Below are 19226 nucleotides of genomic sequence, written 5' to 3'. Positions count from 1 at the left end.
ATTAGACTGACTTCCTAGCATTTGAATGTGTGACAGAAACATCCATCTTCTAAACTCTGTGTGACATTATACACTGCAAGAAATAAGTCCTGTATTAAACTGTATGATTCTGTGACAGAGACTCACACACACTTCTGAATTCAGGTCAAAGAAGGTTTTAACTCCACTTTATTCTACCAGTTTTAGGGTTTTTTATTTATTCAAACACATCAAACAATTATACAAGTATCTCTTAAGCTTTGGTTTTGAACTACAAAAAGATGCCTAGCACACCACACAATTTCGTATTTTGGGTGTGAAAACTTGTTTATATTTAAATATATGTTTAGGGTAGAAGTACTCAAAAGTAAATCAAATAATGTGTTATAAAATAGATAGAATTGAGTAATGCCAGTCTTCATATACAGACCCATCTGAGAGCAATCAAGAACTCCTTTCACCCCACTTTTTAAAACTCTTTGCTAGTGCCAAGATAAACAAATTTGGACTGAGTGAATAAACAGCTCCTTTTCTGGAAAATAACAGCAGGGATGCTTAATAAATACCAATGTCATAGTTTGGTATTATATATTTTCAACTGCATCAGATGAAATTGCTAATGTAATGTAAAAATGATAAAAATAATTTTGTAAATGGTGTTAAACTGAAGACAGAGCAGTTCATCAATCAGAATCAAAATCCATTTCTTTCCAGGATTTAGAGGCATTTCTTTTGTATTGTTCAAGTTCCTAAAAGAGAAACATAAATACATATTAAGCTAATTTTCTCATTAATGAAAGTCTCCAGAAACTTCATGTATTTACTTGCCAAATATATGTATGTACAAACACTTCTCACTGCAGAGGTGTACTATATTTCTGTATTTAACAAAATTATCCTAAAAGTGCTATGGATTTTGCCACAACTGCTGTCATGTAGGGAGCTACATTTTGCTGTACTTTGGATCAGTAGAGTACTAGCAAGGTAGACAAATGACCTCATCTGAGCCAAATGGGAGCACTGAAGCCTATAACAGGAGTTTCTAGCACCATTACAAACAACAGTTTCCTCTGCTGAATTTTATGTAGGGGTGTGTACTGTCAGGAGTCATTTCTAAAGATTTTTCAGCAAAAAATAATAACTTAGGAAGCATTAGGATAGCTTTTCATTCACTTCAGAGTAAGGCTTCCAGCAAATTTAAAGGAAGATGATGCTTTAATGAGGTACTTTTAGACCTAACCCTGTACTGCTTGCAAGACAAAAGCTCACCATATCTTACTTAGATCAGGAAAGAGCTGGACATAAATCAGTGCTTAGGATAAATGTAGCAAAGACATATGGACATGTGTTTTACAATTGTTATTTTGATTAAAGAGAGGTTTTCCTGTAGGCATGCAAGTATCAGCATGACAAAAAATCCAAAATTCACACCTGGTGATTTTAACTATCAGTCCAGAGCAGAGGGAAGAAGAAGAAATTAAAGGGCAGAACAACAAAGCAATCATCATTTTAAGATCATATGGAAGTAATAAATGGAATTTTTTCTCAGGAAGTAATTTCAGCAGCTTTGTCAGAGGTGCAGAATTTCCAAAAAGCACCCCAGCTGTATAAGCAGAGAGAAAATTTTTAGTTAGTGCACAATCTTCCTGATGCTTGTAGGAGTCTGCTGGTAGGGTTAAGTAACTCCATGGGGGACTGAGACAGAACATATTGTGTCTAGGCTAAAGCCAGTAAGTTGCATTATAAGCTACAACTCCAGTACTGTTGAAGTGTTCTATCTCTAAGCTGGTCTTTATTCGCTATTTTCACTCCCTTGTTATTAATATAAAGTAATTTTGATCTTGGGACATATTGAACTGTTGGAAACTTGCCAACAGTTAGGAATAGAAAAAATACTGTGGTATTTCAAGGAGCACATGGAACCTGATTTTTGCTAAGTAATTTCATTTTAAAACTTTCTCAAAGGTTTCAGGAAGGGGTAAAATTAGATAGCCAGGTTTTATATAATGATAATACCATCTGGGGTCATGTCTACAGGCGTTGGTTAAATAATTACCCTTGCACATTTACCCTCTGATTAAACTCTTTCAAGAAACAGGCAGATAATTCAGCAGAATTAATTTTCTTCTATGTTTAGCTAGCCTAGGAGGCAATTCAGTGTAAAGGCAATTCAAAACAATACAAACATGTAAACTGTCAAACCACAGCATATATTAAAGCTGTATAGCTACTCCACTACATACAGAAGCACAGAACAAAATTATAAGTATTTATTTTGGATGTGTATCTAGGTAAGGCTAACATTTAAACAATGAAATAAGTTAAAAAAAAAACTAAAAAAACACCAAAAAATATTTTTTAAATGGGAAGATATATAGGAAAAAATAATCTTTTTAAAAATGCCAGTGATTCAGGAGGGAAAATGTCAGCAAAGTACACCTACCTAGTTTCTATGCAAAATAGAAAGTAAAATACATCCCTGTAAATCAGGGATTTACAAATTTACAAAATTCTTACAAACACTACTTAAAGATCACTCCAGAGACCTTTTTGAAAAAGGCCCCTTCCTGCTCATCAAGTTCTATACTGCAAACATGAGCAGAATTCTAGAGTAGACTGATGATACAATCAGCTAAGAGATCATCTCTCCAAAGAAAAGAAGATCCTACACAAGAATGTATCTGAAAGTACACCAAAATCTTCATGCTAGCATTATGCTATGCTTGTTTTGTGGGTGCAAGTGTAGGGGGCAGAGATCAGATACACAAAGAAAAAATAATTGCAATTTAAATGCGCTTTCCATGTGATCTGAATGCTTTAAATGTAATTAGTGCTAGCGACTTATCACAGATATCTCAACATTGGCATAAAGTGGGCTTAATTTTTTTTAAACCTTAATGCTTCTGTACTTATGTGTTTCTGTAAATTCTTCATCTGTCAAATGGGGAAGATCACACCTAATCTCATAAAGGGATTGGGAAGAAAGACTTAACTGATGTTTGTGAGGCACTCAGATAAGATAACATTACCACACACTCTCAGAGAAAAAAAATTAATACTTTTGTGTTCATTGAAGTGTCTGAATGGCAGGTTGAAAAACAAGGTACATAAAGAATAAGGATGATGAAAAGAAATACTGAACAATTGAATTGAGACATCAGCAAAATAGTATATGATCATGTAATTAAAGACAATACTACAATGTCTACAAACAAGAAGGAAAAATTAAGATTGTAGGAAAAGCCTTAATTGTTGCATTTCCTCTGTTCTGAGTGACTGATATGGCTTCAACTTTCCTTTTCATGCAGTTTCTTACTGGAAGTGCCCTCAATGTGGAACATGGTGAAAGCAACCAAGTACTGAAACACTAATTAAAAGTCTTAAGGACAAAAACTTTAGTAGAAAATTTAATAACAGTGCTCTAATAATGCTCTTTAATTTAAAAATTAAATCCTTTTTACCCATTTGAACATGCTTTCATGTGAAAACAAGAAAGCTTCTTCTTGGCAGCTAAGTAAATATACTAAATAACTTTTTCTGTTACGAGGACTAGCACATGTCCTCCTGTGGAGAAAATGAAAGCTGTTACTTCTCTGTTATGCAGGTTAAGGTAGGGGCCTATTATATTTCTCTGCCCAGTAATACTGCTGTGACCATGGCACAGTATGAAATCTTCTGTTTTTTGTGGAATGTGACTGAAATGGTCTCCTGAAGTTCAGCAATATGATCATGTCAGCAAACTGTGCTGGAAAAATATGGCTCTCAGTCTGTTGGGCAGCACAGTCCTCATGTCAGCTGCATAACTGACATGGAGGTGACATTTGGTTGTGAGTTGATTAGGTTGCTGCAATTTTAGGGGAAATGCAGCTATTCTTCCTTGTGAGATGTAGAATCTTCTTGTGTTTATGACTTTTTAAAGTCTTAACAGTTACGTCTCTGTTCATTAAGATCTGCTTCCATGACTTGCTAGCTGACACCAAATGGCACCATGCATCTACTTTTTTGACCTCGCTACATGGCATGAGGCTTCAGCTAGAACTGGCACCAATCCCTGAAGTAATAGCTCTGTGTAACAAGGACCAGTCACGCTGAACTTTAGCACTGCAATGATTTCTGAAGCACATAAGTAGGAGGCTCTCCAGTTCATTGAGCTCAAGGCTGAGCTTTATCTGTTGCATCAATGAATGAAGCTGCAGTCAAATGTCCAGATCAAAAGGTCCAAGCACCTATTTTGAGCATTAGCAGTGAAGGCATATCAGAAAACAAAGAAAAACCTTCAAAAACACACCTTAGAGTACTTAGATCTGTGGCAGAAAGCATTTCTAAAAGAAAGAGAACAGACATTCCCATGTGCCAGGCTCTCACTGCCACAAACATTTAGAAGGAACTAAGGAACAAGACTTTCATCCTCCCCATAGGTGCTCACTGATGCAGGTGTATACATGTAGCTCTAATCAGAAATATTATTTTAAAAGATCTCACTCTTATTCAGGTTATGTGTGTACCAAAAACCAAATTAAGGTGACCTGAAAGTATCAAAAGCCAAACAGCTAACAGGGAATGGATAGATGATGGTAAGTTTGCAATGCGATTTATTTACGAAGAATTAACCAAAACCTACACATTTAAGGCCTAATAACAGAGTGATTTTTTTTTTAATATTAAAAGCTCTGCAAAAACCACAAAATTCTAGTAATTCCTGGAGAAACTCTGCTAGTTAAGAATTACATTCGAGATATAATTTTCAGAAGGGTCCCTGGTGCTGTATTCTCTCTCAGAGCTTAACTACAGGGCAGGAAAAGCAGTAAGCAATTCCAGCAGCACTATTTGATATAAATCGGTGCTATGTATGTCTGTAGGGCAAGAACTAGGAAAAGAATTCTGAAGAGACATAGATGAGAAAGAGAGATGTGCTCCATCTTGAAGAAAGGCACAGTGAGGAAAAGACAGCCTCAAAGAGCTTTCCAGAGCAAAAATGTTTAGAAAAAAAGTGGTACATCTCATAGTTGACTCAGAAAATATTAAAGAGGCAAAATAATCTGGTCTAAAAGAAAACAGTTATCTCAGATAAATGCTGGCTAACAGTACCTCAGATCAGCCATTGACTTCCTTGATTTTTTTTAACTGTTTTCTCATTTTATCCTTAAGAATTAGAATTTAACCTTGTACTCTGCTAGAGTGCAGGCAAATCCTTCTATCAGAATTACAAAGTTGGAAATTATTTATTCAGACTTTGTATTGCCACAGTTATCTCTAAATCTATTACAGTATTATCGAGCAGTCCTGATGAGACCTGAGTGAGTCAGGTGTTGCTGGCTCTTCTATCAGATGCAGTGACAGGGGCTGTGTTTTGCTTTCCTTGCTGGTTTTGTGCTTCTTTACTTTTGAAGTTTATCTTTGAGATAAATAAGCACATAGGCTATCATCTGTAGTCCAAAGTAACATTAATTAACCGAAAGTAACCGAGAAAAATGATAACATGAAAACATTCACTGTCATCACATGATAGTTTTAATTTTGCATTAGGTCCCATGATTTCATTAGCAACATGCTGCATATTGACAGTCTTAATATACTGGTCCTCCTATGCAACAGGTACCATGAGATTCTATAAAGAATGTCAGACACACGATGAATTTAAAAAGTTGCTTTAAAAATATGATTTTTGTGCTGCGTTCCATTGAACTGGAAAATTGAAGGACACTTCAAGAAACACTGCAACTAGAGAGTTCTTTTCTTTTAGATATGTATTTCTAGCTTGGTGCAATTCAAATTCTTAGTATAAAACATTTTAATAATGTGCAAATGATCTTGTAAAAATTAAACTTTGCAATAAAAACATAGGAAATAACTGCAGATAACAAAAGTAATTATCTCTTTAATGCTCAAATTACTTGTAGTAGTCCAACAAAAAGAAGCTATAATGGTTTGCAATGCCCTTGAACAGATTAAGATTCTAAAAGCCTCTCTTTTGCTTAAAAACAGAAAATTAATAATTTCCTGTATGATTTAATCAATACATACCAGTACCTTCTTTTGCAACACATTAGTATGTAAAAATAACAAATGTAGTACACTGTATACTTATTTTGAGATACGTAGCTATACTGAGTATGTTTGTGTTATACATTCCAAAAGCAGCGTGCTTTACCAATTTTAATGATTTCTAATACCGTTCTTGATGTGACAGAAATTCAGAACTGATACCTACATTAACAGGATATTGCAGGTAATGTGTAGCTTCAAACGCTGCAGGGAATTTTTGAAAGTGCTTTATTCTTTGGATAAATCTTGGTTTGATCTTAACAGACCCTTACCTATGAACATACCCATACTGATGAAAACTGTTATATACAGTACTGCTGTATGTAACAGTTATATATTGGTATATACTGTTAGCTGTAAGGCAATCATTTACCCTTCACCTAGTTTGCCACAGAATTTTTCTATAAAATTAATTCCCCACTAATCTAGAAAAAGGCAGAAACACTTCAAAATTTTAAAGAAAAAATAGAAGACCCTTTCCCCATTAAAGGTCTTTCCTGGAATTCAGGGGTTAAGCCACATGTCATCACTCTGTGGAACAATTCCATTCACTCTATTTAAGATAAAATGTCCACAAGCCTGCAAATTCATGTTTAAAATGTTATCATCTCAGTACCTTTCCAGTTTAAATAAGTTTTGAACGAGAAAGACAGAAGTAGAAAGTCCCCACCACAAACCCTGATATTGCTTCCTACGCTTTCTGTTAGTCAACACTCAAATGAGAGTACAGAGTGAAGAAATGAGGAAATGACTGTCAGGAAAGCTTCAAAGTTTATTTTACTGAGTTAATTTTAGAGTACAGTTTGAGGGAAAATTTGAATTATTAATTTCTAAAGAAACTCAGAGCCAAAACTTTGAGATCTAACAATGGTCTACTGGCTTAGTATTTAACAACGGGAAAAACACCTCACAACCAACTACTAAGCTGAAATCTAAAGCTGAAATTATTTAAGGGCAAAAAGGGGAGGTATGACTATATACTAATAGTTCAGCAGTGCTGGTGGTTCTGGAATACCTGACTGTGAACAGCATTTGGAGAATTACCACACACCTGGTTTTTCTGAGCTCTCATGGCATCAACTTCATACTCAGCATACTGACTATCCTGTGCAGGGTCCTTGGTATCTTGTAAATCACAGGAACTCTAAAAGGAGAAAAGACAAACCCCAAATGATAGAATTTATCTTCTTTTAATAAGAAAAAGCCACACTATAGAAATTAAAGTATTTTCTTTTAATGCAAATATATTAAAAGCTTGTGTTTATGGTACAATTTTGTGCTACAGGACACAGATTAGGTAAAAAAAAACCAAACAAACTATCAGTAAAGTGAAGAAAAAACAAGAGTGCAGCTAGATTCTAAAGGGCAGAAACTGTTCTTACGTGGTGGTTGGTTATTATTCTTGAGCATGAAAATTAAAATATCCTTTCTGGTCCATGATGTCAGGGCACAGCTGAGGTTGCCCTTGATAAACTATTTAATACTCATGACTAGAATTCACTTCTCATTATCAGAAGCATTACTTCAATAGCTGAGAAACTGATTGCTATCTTTGCCAAATATCTGCATTGTAATTTCCTAGCCTTGAGCAAACTATAACTTGAATTCTAAAGAAGCAAATACACTAATAGTAAGAAAAACTATCAAATTAGGAGGGTTTTTTTAAATGTTGTCTGGCATATTTCTCCTTAATCATATCAAATGGAAAGTAGCAAGAAGGCAATAATACCAGTGATGGAATAAAATAAAGCAGAATTCTACTTCCTAGGTGAGGCAATGGAAAAAGAGTTTTACAATGCATAAAAATAGCTTCAAAGTTTAAAGTCTGCTGTGGAACCAAACCAAGAGGCTGTTCATCTATTTGGCAAATGTTTCAATCTTTAATTAGACTGATACACTGATGAACAACCATGGATCTTGCCAGATGAGAAGTGTATTCATTTCTCCAGCTGTTTCAGGGGGATTTCAGGGGGTGCTTGGAGGGGTGGGTGCAGGAGGAAACATTTGTTTATTGTGTTTTTAAAGGCTACGAGGAAAAATAACATGCAAACTAACACTTCTCTACAGTTTCTAAGAAGCATCTTTCATAATTTCTAAATGTGGGAAGGTGACTGAAGATGTAGGAGCAGTACTACATACAAGCCTTTATCTTTTAAAAATGTATTGAAGAGAATTGCTAAGTGAGACTAAAATTCCAGTCAGTGGACAGTGAAAGACAAAAAGGAGCAGGGATAGTGCTGCTATTCTATGAGAAAAGCAGCTGTATGCATGCCATCTACATCCCTACCTTGGGAGGAAATGTTTTCTCAAATACTTTTTTCCAAAGTTCCAAAGGTGTGTTGGCACGCATCTTTCCAAGATCACTGTCAGAGGCAGGTGGTGGTCCTGAGGATCACAGCACACATAAGACAAGTGTGTTGTCATAACAACATAAATCACAGAATAATTTTGCATAATGAACCATCTAATTTAGTATTTTACCTTCTACACTGAAAAGCTGAAACAGTGTAGAAGTTTGAAAAAACCACTGATCTCCTACCATGAAATGGGCTGAGAGGTTTTGTATATTTTATTTTATTTCAGATCTAAGCTTATTGGTACTTTACTATTTTACATAGTCCAGAGACTTTATTAAACTACCTAACAAACCTGCACAAATAATTCTCAGTAATATACTGAATCATGATTTTAAAATCTATAAGCTCTTTCCTTCAGCAATCTGTTAAAACTGATGCTGATGTGCTGTAATTTATCTATTTGCTTAAAATGTTTTTCTTCTTTTCAAAAGCAACAAACAATGAACAGGAAATGTTCTAACCTATTTGGCTCATGGAATCCAGGCCTGCTGGTATAAAGAGAGGTTTGCTGGGATCCACTGATACAGACTTGCTAAACCGGAAAAAAGAAAACGTATCAAGTGAGCATTTAGCAATCAACAAAAAACCAACACTACTCTAGCCAAAACTAGAGTCTTACTGGGGTTTGCACATAAATACATTTAAATAAAACAGTACTCAATTCCAGTGGTAACCATGTTTTTAATTAATTTGTTTGAGGACCAATACTAAGGAGTTGTCACTGTCCTTAGGAGAGATAGGCAGCTGAGTCACAGGAGTCCAAGTCCATGAACAAAAATCTTTCAGAGATAATATTTAAGAAAAAAAAATTACTATTAAATATTTTAATAATTAATTTCAGGCACTGAGCAAGACAATTAATAGTTGAACAATAACATTACCTTTTATCATAGCCAAATGCCAAGTGATTAATAAGAGCACGGGCTTTCAGCAGGAGAGCCTCAGATTTACTGGTAAACTAAATGAATCAAAAACCAAAATATACATTATGAACTTCCATCATAGATATATTGCATTTTGCCATCTACAAATAGGCTAGAGCCTTGCTAATTAATACCTGACCCAAATAAATTTGGTGTACGTTCAAAAATTGACTAGAATAAAAATCTCACATTCCCTTTCAAAAACATGAATATACTTGGTACTGAATATATAGATCAAGAAAGATTAAAAAGTAGAATAAATAAAGATTAAAGAATATTTTTTTAAAATACTGATTAAAAACTTTTGAAACATGAACATTACAAGACACAAATCTTTTCCCCAAGACTAAGGAGTTAAGATTTTAAATTACATTAAATATTATCCAGAATACCATAAACATTTAGAAATGTAATGAATAACTATAGAACTGTCATAAAAACAGCTTCAAATTGGCAGAATGGTACAGATTTATCAGAAAGCAATTTTCAGAATATATTCTCAAACAACATGCTTCTTCTTGTCTAAGGGCTTTTGTATCCTAACAGATTCATGTCTTTGAGAAAGAAGTCCGATCCCTGCTGTGAGAAATTAGGTTTCTCCCTCTCATTTCAATGACAATCAGGATTAAACAGACAAAGAGATTTATATTCTAATTTTTAATTACAATAATGCTTAAATACTAAAAAAATCTCAACCAAGACAGTTGTACTCTCAGTTAACAAAAGCCAGATTTGGGTGCCAGAGTGAAAAAGCTTTACATGGATGCAGAAGGACATGCTGGGATTATAAGTGTTCAAAGTAAACATAAGTTGTTTGGTAATCACTAAGCTGCTATTAAAGATTATTTATTACATATATGATGATTGATACAATTAGACCCATCTTCTGATGCACAGTGAGCCCAAGAGGCAGTGTTATTGGACTGTGAATCTCAGCGTGCATGTTTCTGTCTTTACTCAGAGAATGATCTGACAAACTAAAATAAATATTTCTTTGTCCTCATGTCCTCATCTTTCTACCCACTTTTGTAAGGAAGCTCCTTTCCTTCTTCAACACCCTAAGTGTAGTAATCTGGTATACTTAAACTACTGTGAAAATGAGCCAATGATTTTAAATCTATGGAAGCTTGGTCACTTCATGTAAGTTCATGCTTCTACCAAAAGGGTCAGTTCTCTAATTCAATCTAAGGCATTCACTTTTGCCCATTCTCCTTTCTTGCACCAAAAAAAAAAAAAAATTGCCCAAGATGCAGTAAACTCAATGCAGGAACTAAGCTGGCTATCAGGTAACTGCTGTTCTTTAGTGTTTGTCAATACTGGGAATTGTGTAGTTTGCTCACAAGGCATGTCCATCCATCCCCTGCCAGTGCAGTGACTTGTTCAACAGATAGCCTCTTGAAGAAAGCTACTGTAAAACCAATGAAATCCCCTTTTCTCTAGGAGTTTTATAGTACTATTTTTAAAAATATTGTTTTGTAACAGAAATACTGTTCATCTGCTCTATTCATAAATAGAAAGTAAATATACACACCACTAATGACGCTCCATAATAATGTGAAACAAATCGAAGTGTCTTGCTTATTATTTTCCTCATTTCAGAGTCAAACTCCTGAAAAAGTGGAACATAGATGTAGGAAAAAAACCCAAAATATTACAGTTAGAACTTTTCTTTTTTTTATATAAATTGCAGTGCACTTAAGCTACAATATATAAGGCTTTCAGCTGTCAGCATAATTATATCTTAAGACAGAATCAGTAACAGCCTACTCTAAAAAGAAATGTCACAATTTCTCTTTGTTTCTTTTTTACAGATGAAGCCTAATTCAGGCAATATGTTAGTCCAGGGAAAGTTTTTAAATTGAGAATGCACATTTAATTTTCAATTTACTTGTTTGATATTGTTTTAAATTTTTACCAATAGAAATGCTGCCTACTAGTAGAATAAGATTTTTTTTTCTTTTTGTGAAAATATTTAAGTAAATCTTTGGGTATATGCTGTCTAAATTCTAATACCTGCAAGATTTGAAAGGTGCATCAAAATACCTTTTCATCCATGTCTGTTTCATCTAAGATCATAAAGATGGTGTTCCCTGGATAAAATGGGTGAAAATTTGGTCCCAGTGATGCCTGCAGGAGTCAATCCATAGACCCCCAAAGGAGTCAGGCTGGCATTTTGTCCTTATTACATGACAGTAGTTTAAAGGGGTCATGGCTCAGCATAAAGCTTTGGTATGAGAGAAGGCAAGTCCCTTATTAATAAAGAATTTAGTAACTCAAAGACTCAGCCAGGTATCAAGTGCTCTGTGCAGCCGTCCAGAGAAGCACAGGCTGCCAGCACAACTGCTAAAAATCAAACATAGTTTCTCATTATCAAGTGTAGTTAGTATATGTTTGTTAGGGATTTTTATGTCCTGGGAGACAATCCAGCAGTACTATGACATTTCCTTCCTCCCCTCCATAAAAGATGCAATTCCTCACTTGTCTCTAGAAACTTGGGAAGTGCTTTAAAAGTAAAGTATCAGACTGAAACTGCCACAACTATCAAAAAAATATGATCAGCTGACTTGAGATACACCCCTCTTTCACTGCCATAAACTTAGAGCTGCTGTCACAAGGGACATGTGGAGCTGGATTTCTCTCATTATAAAAGGAAATCATCCATGTGGTTTTCTTGTTGAGACACAAGTTGCTGCAGACCAAAAAGGGAAGCATTTTCTACATGCATCTCAAAAATCATCAGTTTGGGGGTGTTTTGTGAAGGAATGACAGTAGGCCTTCCTTAATGCTACTGGATGGAAAGATTTTTTTTTTCTTTGGTGGTAGAAGACTGGCTTTCCACACTTGAGTTCAAAAGATTACTGTTGTATTAGTAAAATCTTAGTATATAGAATATTTACTGGGAATAATTATTAAAAAGGTACTTAAGCATTACTTACATTAAAAATATCGTATTTGCTTCCAATTATCACCAAGGGTATTGGAAAAGGGTCAACTAATGCACTGTCCTGTTAAAAGATATAGGACAGTTAAGCTCTGTAAAAAAACTGTAGAAGATTGCAACTATTAAAGCAACTGAAAGAGATGGAAATAAATTCACAGAAGAGAAGGTTTTCCAAACCTTAAAGTAGAGGAATCAACTTTATTGCAATATCCATATTATATTCTACCATTTTCCCATTTTCTTCCTAAATGGTCAGGAAGCAATCCCTCTGAGCAGTTAGAACACTTACTGGAATAAAAGGGCTTTTACACTATATATTACATTATTACATGGGAAAGGAAGAGAGGAAAACCCTCATGTATTCATAGAACACCTGCCTGGCTGGATTAGTAGAACCTTTGACACATTCACATTCTTTGGATAATATCTAAAAGAATGCAGAGAAAACCTCAAGAAAAATAAATTGAATTATTTGCTTGTGTCACACATTTGTTCTGCCCATATTGTGTTTTCCAAACACTTAAACAATATTTAATGTGAATTTCAAATGTTTGATGTCTGCACAGAAAGGAAATATCATCCAACAATCTTGAAAATGTGAATTAGTATCAATGGAGAAAAATAGGTCTGAGAGTGCAGACTTCTGTGCTAAATAGCTAAAGTTAGGAGGGATAAAAAAGGGATAAAAATTTTGATAAGTGAATTACAAGAATTCTCAAGTGATCTGGAAGGGTTTTCTGTAGTCCATATGAAATGAGACAATGTCCTTGTGTGTCCAAGCAATTATTTATTTATTCAAGCTGCCTTGGCTGCAGCAGTGCAAGAAAGATGTGTCGTAGCAGAGGCTGGTCCAACTGCTCCCTCTTAACCCCAGGTATTTCACAGACAGGTTAAATGACAGAATGTTGGCAGAAGCTGCACGTACTGAAAATCCTCTGCTTGGAGAGGAGAAGTAATGGCTTCACTCATACACTGTCAAAGCAAAAGCTTTAAGCAAAACTAGCACAACTTAAAAAGAGTATATAGAATATAAAACTGAAAAAAAAAAGTTTTCATTTCATAACTAAGAGGAAAAATTTGGGATAACATCAGAAACCCTAAAACTAGCATATTGAACCCTATTCATGTTTTGACTGTGGAATTTATTTTCGACTATGGAGTACTTTAGATGCATTCAGTCCTTTTAAACAGGGTCTGCAATTGATATGTTTTATCATCATAGCAAATAATTCTTTAGCTAGGCCACTGAAATATATCTTAATCCTTAAACATATAAGTATTTAATTGATTCCTGTTTATGATAAAAATATGTTTAACCATTAAAAGGCACTTAAAGATGTCCATGAACTATCATTAAATTTGACTATAAAAGATAGTATTTTTTTCTAATAAACTGACACAATTTTTCTTTGAACAATGATGAAAATATGAAGAGAACCTAGCAGTAATATAATATTTTATTTGCATTACTGATGTCTTTGATAATGGAAGATAAACAGAAATTTCAGTTCAGAAGGTAAAATTGTGTTTCCTACAGTGCAAGGATAACAAGTTTTCTTAACAAATAATGGCATTATTTTTCTTTATTGCAATAAGCTTGTAATTTTCTGATATGTAAAACCCTATATGAAACTAGATACTGTGGTCATAATTTATTGCCATTTGTTTGTGCATGTAGGTGTTATCTTTTTTTAATTATCTTCTCTAAAGTAAAAACCAAAATAATCCCAGTATCAAACTCCATACGCTAAATCTACAGAGTCCTGCATATGTTGCTTTCTCATATATTTTGAGTTACTTTTAAATTTCTGAGCTCTACAAGCACTTGCTGTATTGAAGCATTTTATAGAAGTTACAGTAAGTAGATTTACATGCCAGGTCTTTGAATTGTTGAATACTTATTTATGCATTATATACACACAACATTTGCAGAGGTTTAACGCACAATGACTTTTCATTTCTATTGCGCATAATCTAGTTTAGCTTTTCCAGAGATTTAGTTAGCAATTATGTTTAAAGGACTGATGTTAACATTTCTGAAACTTTATAATTTAATTAGTTGTCAGATTATCAAAAGGCATTGAGTTTGTGATAGACATTTAAATAAATGCAAAGTATATAGTCATGTTGATGGCTGTTATAACTATATTCTTTGCTTAAATTTGTACCTTCAGCTAGTCTCTTGCTAGATGACTTTTGTACATTCTAGTTTTCATCTTCATTTTAAAAAGATGAGGGGGGAAAAAAGCAAACTGCTACTCTAAAACTATTTCTTTTGATTGGTGTAACATGCCATAACAATCACATTAGATATCTAACAAAAAGATATAAGAAACCTTCTTTCCTTGTTTCTGCTCTTATTGAATTTTTATTAAATTGCTATAATTTTCCAGTGAACAGGTTCATCTACATCAAATGGATTTTCAGTCATGCATAAAAATCTAAAAGAGTTGTTTATGATTTTCTAAAGCATTATCTTTAACTGTATAAAGGCCTGTGACATCTGGAGAAAATATTAGAAGTAACTTACAGGGTGATCCCTCTGCAGATTGTTCCACATTCTCTGTTTAATTTCAGCAGCTACTTCAGGGTTTGTCTTTTCTAGTTTGGTTAAAATTTTGTTCACGTGGCTTCTGGTGACCTGCAGAAGACTTTCCATAGTAGTCCAGAGCTCATTAGGTTTGGAGAGATCCAGTACCAGAACCACAGCAAATGACCTATTAAACAGGCATTATTTGGTCACATATTTAGCGCATGAGGCAGTCAACATTTTCATACAAAGCCACACCTGTAGTGCAAATGTGAACATCTAACTACTAAGATAGAATCAAATGTGACAGCAAAGCAAGATGGCTTTTAGGGATATTCTGGACTCTGAAGAAACCTTTCCCTTGTCTCTTGTTCAGAACTATTATTTTGGCAACTTTCAATCAAGCATTGTTTTTGGGGACTGTCTTCAAACAGTAACATACACAACAATCCTCAGCCCTGTAGCTCCTTCCTGTGTGACTGAGGATTTCTGCTGTTATGTATCCCTGCCATCTCGTAAGTCTACAACCCAGAGCAAGCACTGTTAGCCAATGGCTATAATCTTTCCTAACTATTACCTGTGTTCCCTGTATACCTGGGAAAGTCCCCTACTTTCATTATTTTTTTCTAATATGAAATGAATAAAATCTGGTTAAGGATAATATTCTGTGTCCTGGACTGTGACAGTTTGTTGGAACCTTGAATGGATGCCTGAGAAAAGTCTTCTGAAAGATAAAAGAATACTCATGACATCCTTAGTTACTACCAGACTTTTAAAGGTGGATGGTTAATGAGAAATGTTTTACATCTGAAGTCCTCTCTTTATAAACCCTCCCTCCCAAAACACCAGCTGCATTTCAGTGCAACTGTAAAGATCATTGCAAGTGCAGTAATCTGAATGGATGCCATCATTCTGTCTCATTCTAGCCTATCTTGAAAAAGGGGATTCCAGACCAGAGTGGCATTGCAAAAGCTACGAATCAAACTGAATGTTCAATTTCATGATAAAATGCTGGGGGGAAGAAAAATCTCTTGATGAAATTAGATATAGTTTATGGAACTTTTAAATAAGCAAATTGCTTGAGTACAATGATGAGAAAACCAGCAAAATGCACTTATATTTGTTGAATTTTTACTGGCATGTTAAAACATTGCCTTGTGAAGTGTTCTTACAGAACATTGTTATCCCAGCAAACAATCTTAAGATTCTTCACATCAGAAAATCCCTTATCAGTAAAAAAAGGAAGAAAAGACTGATGGAGGTAGAGCTCAATTAATTTAATTTAGTTACAGACTGAAAAAATATACATAATTTTTTCACTCCCAAGCTCTTCTAAAGACAAAGAGCTTCACATGCCATAAGTGTTTTATTTTTATTCTCTCTTTCTTAGTCTCTCAGCAAATAATGGCATTATCTCAGTAGTCAAAACAGGAGCAAATATACCTAATAAAAATGATATCCTTCCTTTTTCTTCCCCACAGAAATTAAAGGTCAATACAAATTAAATAAAGCAATAGATCATAATACAAAGCTTGTCTTTTGATCCTTTTTTCCCCTTTTAACTCCCATCTTCCCTAACAAAAAAAAAAAAAAAAAAAAAAAAAAAACAACAAAAAACCAACAACATAAAAAGCACCCCCTATCACCTTGTCATTTCTTCATGCAATTTTTCATGCATTTCTTCTTCTTCTTATGTTATCCATTACTGGATTTTCTCACTGCATTCTCTTAATTAGATCAAAATTTCTGTTTCGTTTTGATTTCAAACAATTTCAGTAGCTCTGGTTCCTCCTGGAAATGTCATCTCTCTGTTAGGAAATTACCTTTTCATTAAAAGGTCATTTCCCAAAAATCCAGAGACTTTTTTGTCACAATTTTTGGCCATGTTTTTCACCCTAAAATATCAGTCACAGAAAGAGCATCTATGTGTGCACATGAAAGCAGAAAACAAGATTTTATTTTTCATATGTCCCCAAGTCTGTTTTCTAGCTCTTCAGTGAGCATAAAGATATGATATCTTTTCTTTTTCTGTATTTCTTGTTCTAGCTACTTAAGGCCAACCTACTTCCTCCATGTTTTGTTGAGATTACTTAGAATTTGTTATTTAGGAGAGAAGCATGAAAAGGAAGACCAAAGCAAAGCATCATGGTATTACAGTGATTCTTAGCAAAACCCCATAAATGTTCTATCTTACACTTTGAAAGAGGTTTTCACAAAAACAAAAAGTCTAGAGATTAGTAATGTTTGAAGGAAAGCTCAAATTAACTCTGGAATTCTAATATTTACACTTACCTTATGTTGTGGCTAGTGATTGGTATTCGAATGAGTTCCACTAATGAGGTTCCACCACCTAATTCCCAAAAATGAGCTACATCTTTAGGCTGCAAAAGATTTTCTTTATGTTATTTTTAGGTCTGTGTATATACATAAAGATATGGTAAATTATACTTTATACTCACTGTATTGTGTCTCCTTGCTCTTCTTCCAAAAGTATATTCCAAAGCTAATGTTGGCTTTGGAGACTCTTCCCTAAAGGAAAAGTAACTGAATTTTGTCAAGATCTTTTAAAGAAAGGAAGTTAATTCTACGTTACTAAATTGTATTTATCAGTCAGTTCAGAATTTGGCTTAGAGACAGCAGTACAGAGAAGACACTTTTAGACAGGAGGTGTCAGGTACTGAAGACAGGAGAAGCAGCAGCACCAGCCCAAAGAAATGAGTCATTTCAGCTAACACTGGAGAAGGACTGAAAGGGTCACCTGAGAGGTTATAATGCAGGGAAATAAGTTCATTCCTAAGTGATCAACCAGTCACAGAACACATCTGCATACCTGTATTATGAATTATCACACAATATGTCTGTTTTTTAATCTACAGCTGAAAACTGCTTTAAAATATTTAACACATACCTCTCAAGGCATCTCAGTATGATAGTGGTCTTTCCCTAGAAATTAAAAACAAAGAGGAAATCTACTGTACTGTCTTTAAAGCATAAAATTGTATCACTAAGACAAACTCATTTAACATTCCAATAATAAAGTACCAGAAAACTGCAAATGCATGTAACTGTCTGCAGTCTTATAATGGAAACTCAAGTCCAATTTTCAATCAGAATTAAGTTATTCTACTATTACTATAAATTAATAGACATGACAAATATAGTAATAGAACACTGACTTAAAATAGACATTAGTGATCAATTAGATATCTGTAAAATGAGACCATGAGATATTATGTCTTTAAAATTAGGTAAATTTTAACATCTGAAAATACAAGATGTTTTCTCTGACACAAATTATGTTTGAAAAGTGTAGAATTGTATGGTATTTAGATTACCCCGTTTTTGTTTCCCATAAATAATATTGATTTTTCCCAAACTTCCCCTGGCTTGACATCATCATCATCAGGATTTTCTCTCTTCTCCACTTCAGCTATAGCAAGATCCCATAAAGTATCACTAGTTGGAAGAAAACAAAGCAAGAAGGGAGGAATTAGAGAAAACACACACCTTAGGGCCTAATTCCTGAAAACATCTAAATTAAGGTTATTGTGGTGTAGATTATTATTATTATTTCACATCATCACCTGCTCTCTGCTTGTCGAAATACTTCTAAGCAAACCAGCTGAAGTGACATACCTCAATAAGCCCAGCAGCGGCTGGGGTTAGACACTGGGGTAAGACACCGTGACAAACACTGTGGCACATACTTAGCACGTACCAGTTGTACAGCGGGAGGCTTTGCTTGGAGTACATTCAACCACAGAATCACAAAATCGATTAGGCTGGAAAAGACCCCTGAGATCATCCAGTCCAACCTGTGACCGGACACCACCAAGTCCAGCGGTGACAGTGCCACCTCCAGGGACGGTCACGCCGCCCGTCCCCGGGCAGCCCCCAGCGGTGCGGGGCTCCTCTGAAGGCGTGCGGCGTGCCAGGCTTTCCTCGGGAGCCCGCGGCCGCCTCCGGAGCCGGGCACGGCTCGGAGGGCTCGGGAGAGCTCCGGAGCGGCGCTCGGCGTGCCGGGAGGGCTCCCCGTGCTCAGGCTCACCCGCGCTCACCTGCAGAGCCCGTTTGTGTGGGCTCCCTTACAGAAGCAACCGGACTAGGGCCAAGCGTGCCCCACCTGCCCTCGGCCCCGCGCGCTTTAGGGTTAGAGGCCGGAACGGCCCGTAAAAAGCACTCCTTCCCTCCCTCCCTCCTTCCCTCCCTCTTCCAGGCTGTCCTCCCCGGCCGCCGGCCCCTTCCCCCAGGGCAGCGGCAGCGATCCGCCGTCCCCAGCCCGGGCACGGCTCCCGGTACCTGGCCTTGGGCATCGCGGCGCGGGGCGCGGGCCCGGCTGCCCGTGGCCATGGGAACGGCGCGGGGCACGCCGGGAGCTGTAGTTCCGCGGGGGGAGCACGGGCGGCCCCGGCCCCGCGCGGGTTCCGCCCGGGCCTGGCCCCGTGTCGTTT

At 35.8% G+C, this 19226-nt stretch overlaps 2 protein-coding genes across 6 annotated transcripts in view; one reads left to right on the top strand and one right to left on the bottom strand.

Annotated features, from left to right (window-relative positions):
* ABCG5 (ATP binding cassette subfamily G member 5) overlaps positions 1-14962 on the top strand; it is a 32578-nt gene extending 17616 nt beyond the window's left edge. Inside the window, exon 13 of the mRNA XM_064414412.1 lies at positions 8813-14962. Coding sequence (XP_064270482.1) covers positions 8813-8841 — 29 coding nt within the window. The 3' untranslated portion in view covers positions 8842-14962. The remainder of the gene's footprint in view (positions 1-8812) is intronic.
* Positions 140-19223, bottom strand: DYNC2LI1 (dynein cytoplasmic 2 light intermediate chain 1). 5 transcript variants are annotated; one of them, XM_064414417.1, is made up of 13 exons: positions 19075-19223; positions 18111-18231; positions 17684-17718; positions 17235-17304; positions 17068-17156; positions 14776-14962; positions 12241-12309; positions 10836-10913; positions 9263-9339; positions 8843-8913; positions 8312-8409; positions 7076-7168; positions 140-728 (listed from the first exon to the last, which is right to left on the bottom strand). In XM_064414417.1, the coding sequence occupies exons 1-13, from the start codon at positions 19086-19088 to the stop codon at positions 663-665; spliced, it is 1068 nt and encodes a 355-aa protein (XP_064270487.1). In that variant the 5' UTR covers positions 19089-19223; the 3' UTR covers positions 140-662. The 5 variants fall into 5 exon arrangements, with proteins under 5 accessions (XP_064270487.1, XP_064270490.1, XP_064270486.1 ...); XM_064414420.1 differs by lacking the exon at positions 19075-19223 and adding an exon at positions 18834-18962; XM_064414416.1 differs by lacking the exon at positions 19075-19223 and adding an exon at positions 18494-18812.
* Positions 19224-19226: the final 3 nt, after the last annotated feature.

This window comes from Passer domesticus, chromosome 3, assembly GCF_036417665.1.
Source record: "Passer domesticus isolate bPasDom1 chromosome 3, bPasDom1.hap1, whole genome shotgun sequence".
NCBI classification, from domain to species: Eukaryota; Metazoa; Chordata; class Aves; order Passeriformes; family Passeridae; genus Passer; species Passer domesticus.
Note: the sequence above shows the minus strand (reverse complement) of the source record. Positions and strands in the feature narration are given on the sequence as shown.

Excerpts from the sequence above, each read along its gene's own strand:
- DYNC2LI1 (XM_064414416.1), bottom strand. The coding sequence starts at position 18,528 with ATGTACTCCAAGCAAAGCCTCCCGCTGTACAACTG. Across the intron at positions 17,719-18,110 it reads TTATGGGAAACAAAAACGGG|GGAAAGACCACTATCATACT; the intron begins GTAATCTAAATA and ends TTTAATTTCTAG. Across the intron at positions 12,310-14,775 it reads ATCTGCAGAGGGATCACCCT|GACAGTGCATTAGTTGACCC; the intron begins GTAAGTTACTTC and ends ATCTTTTAACAG.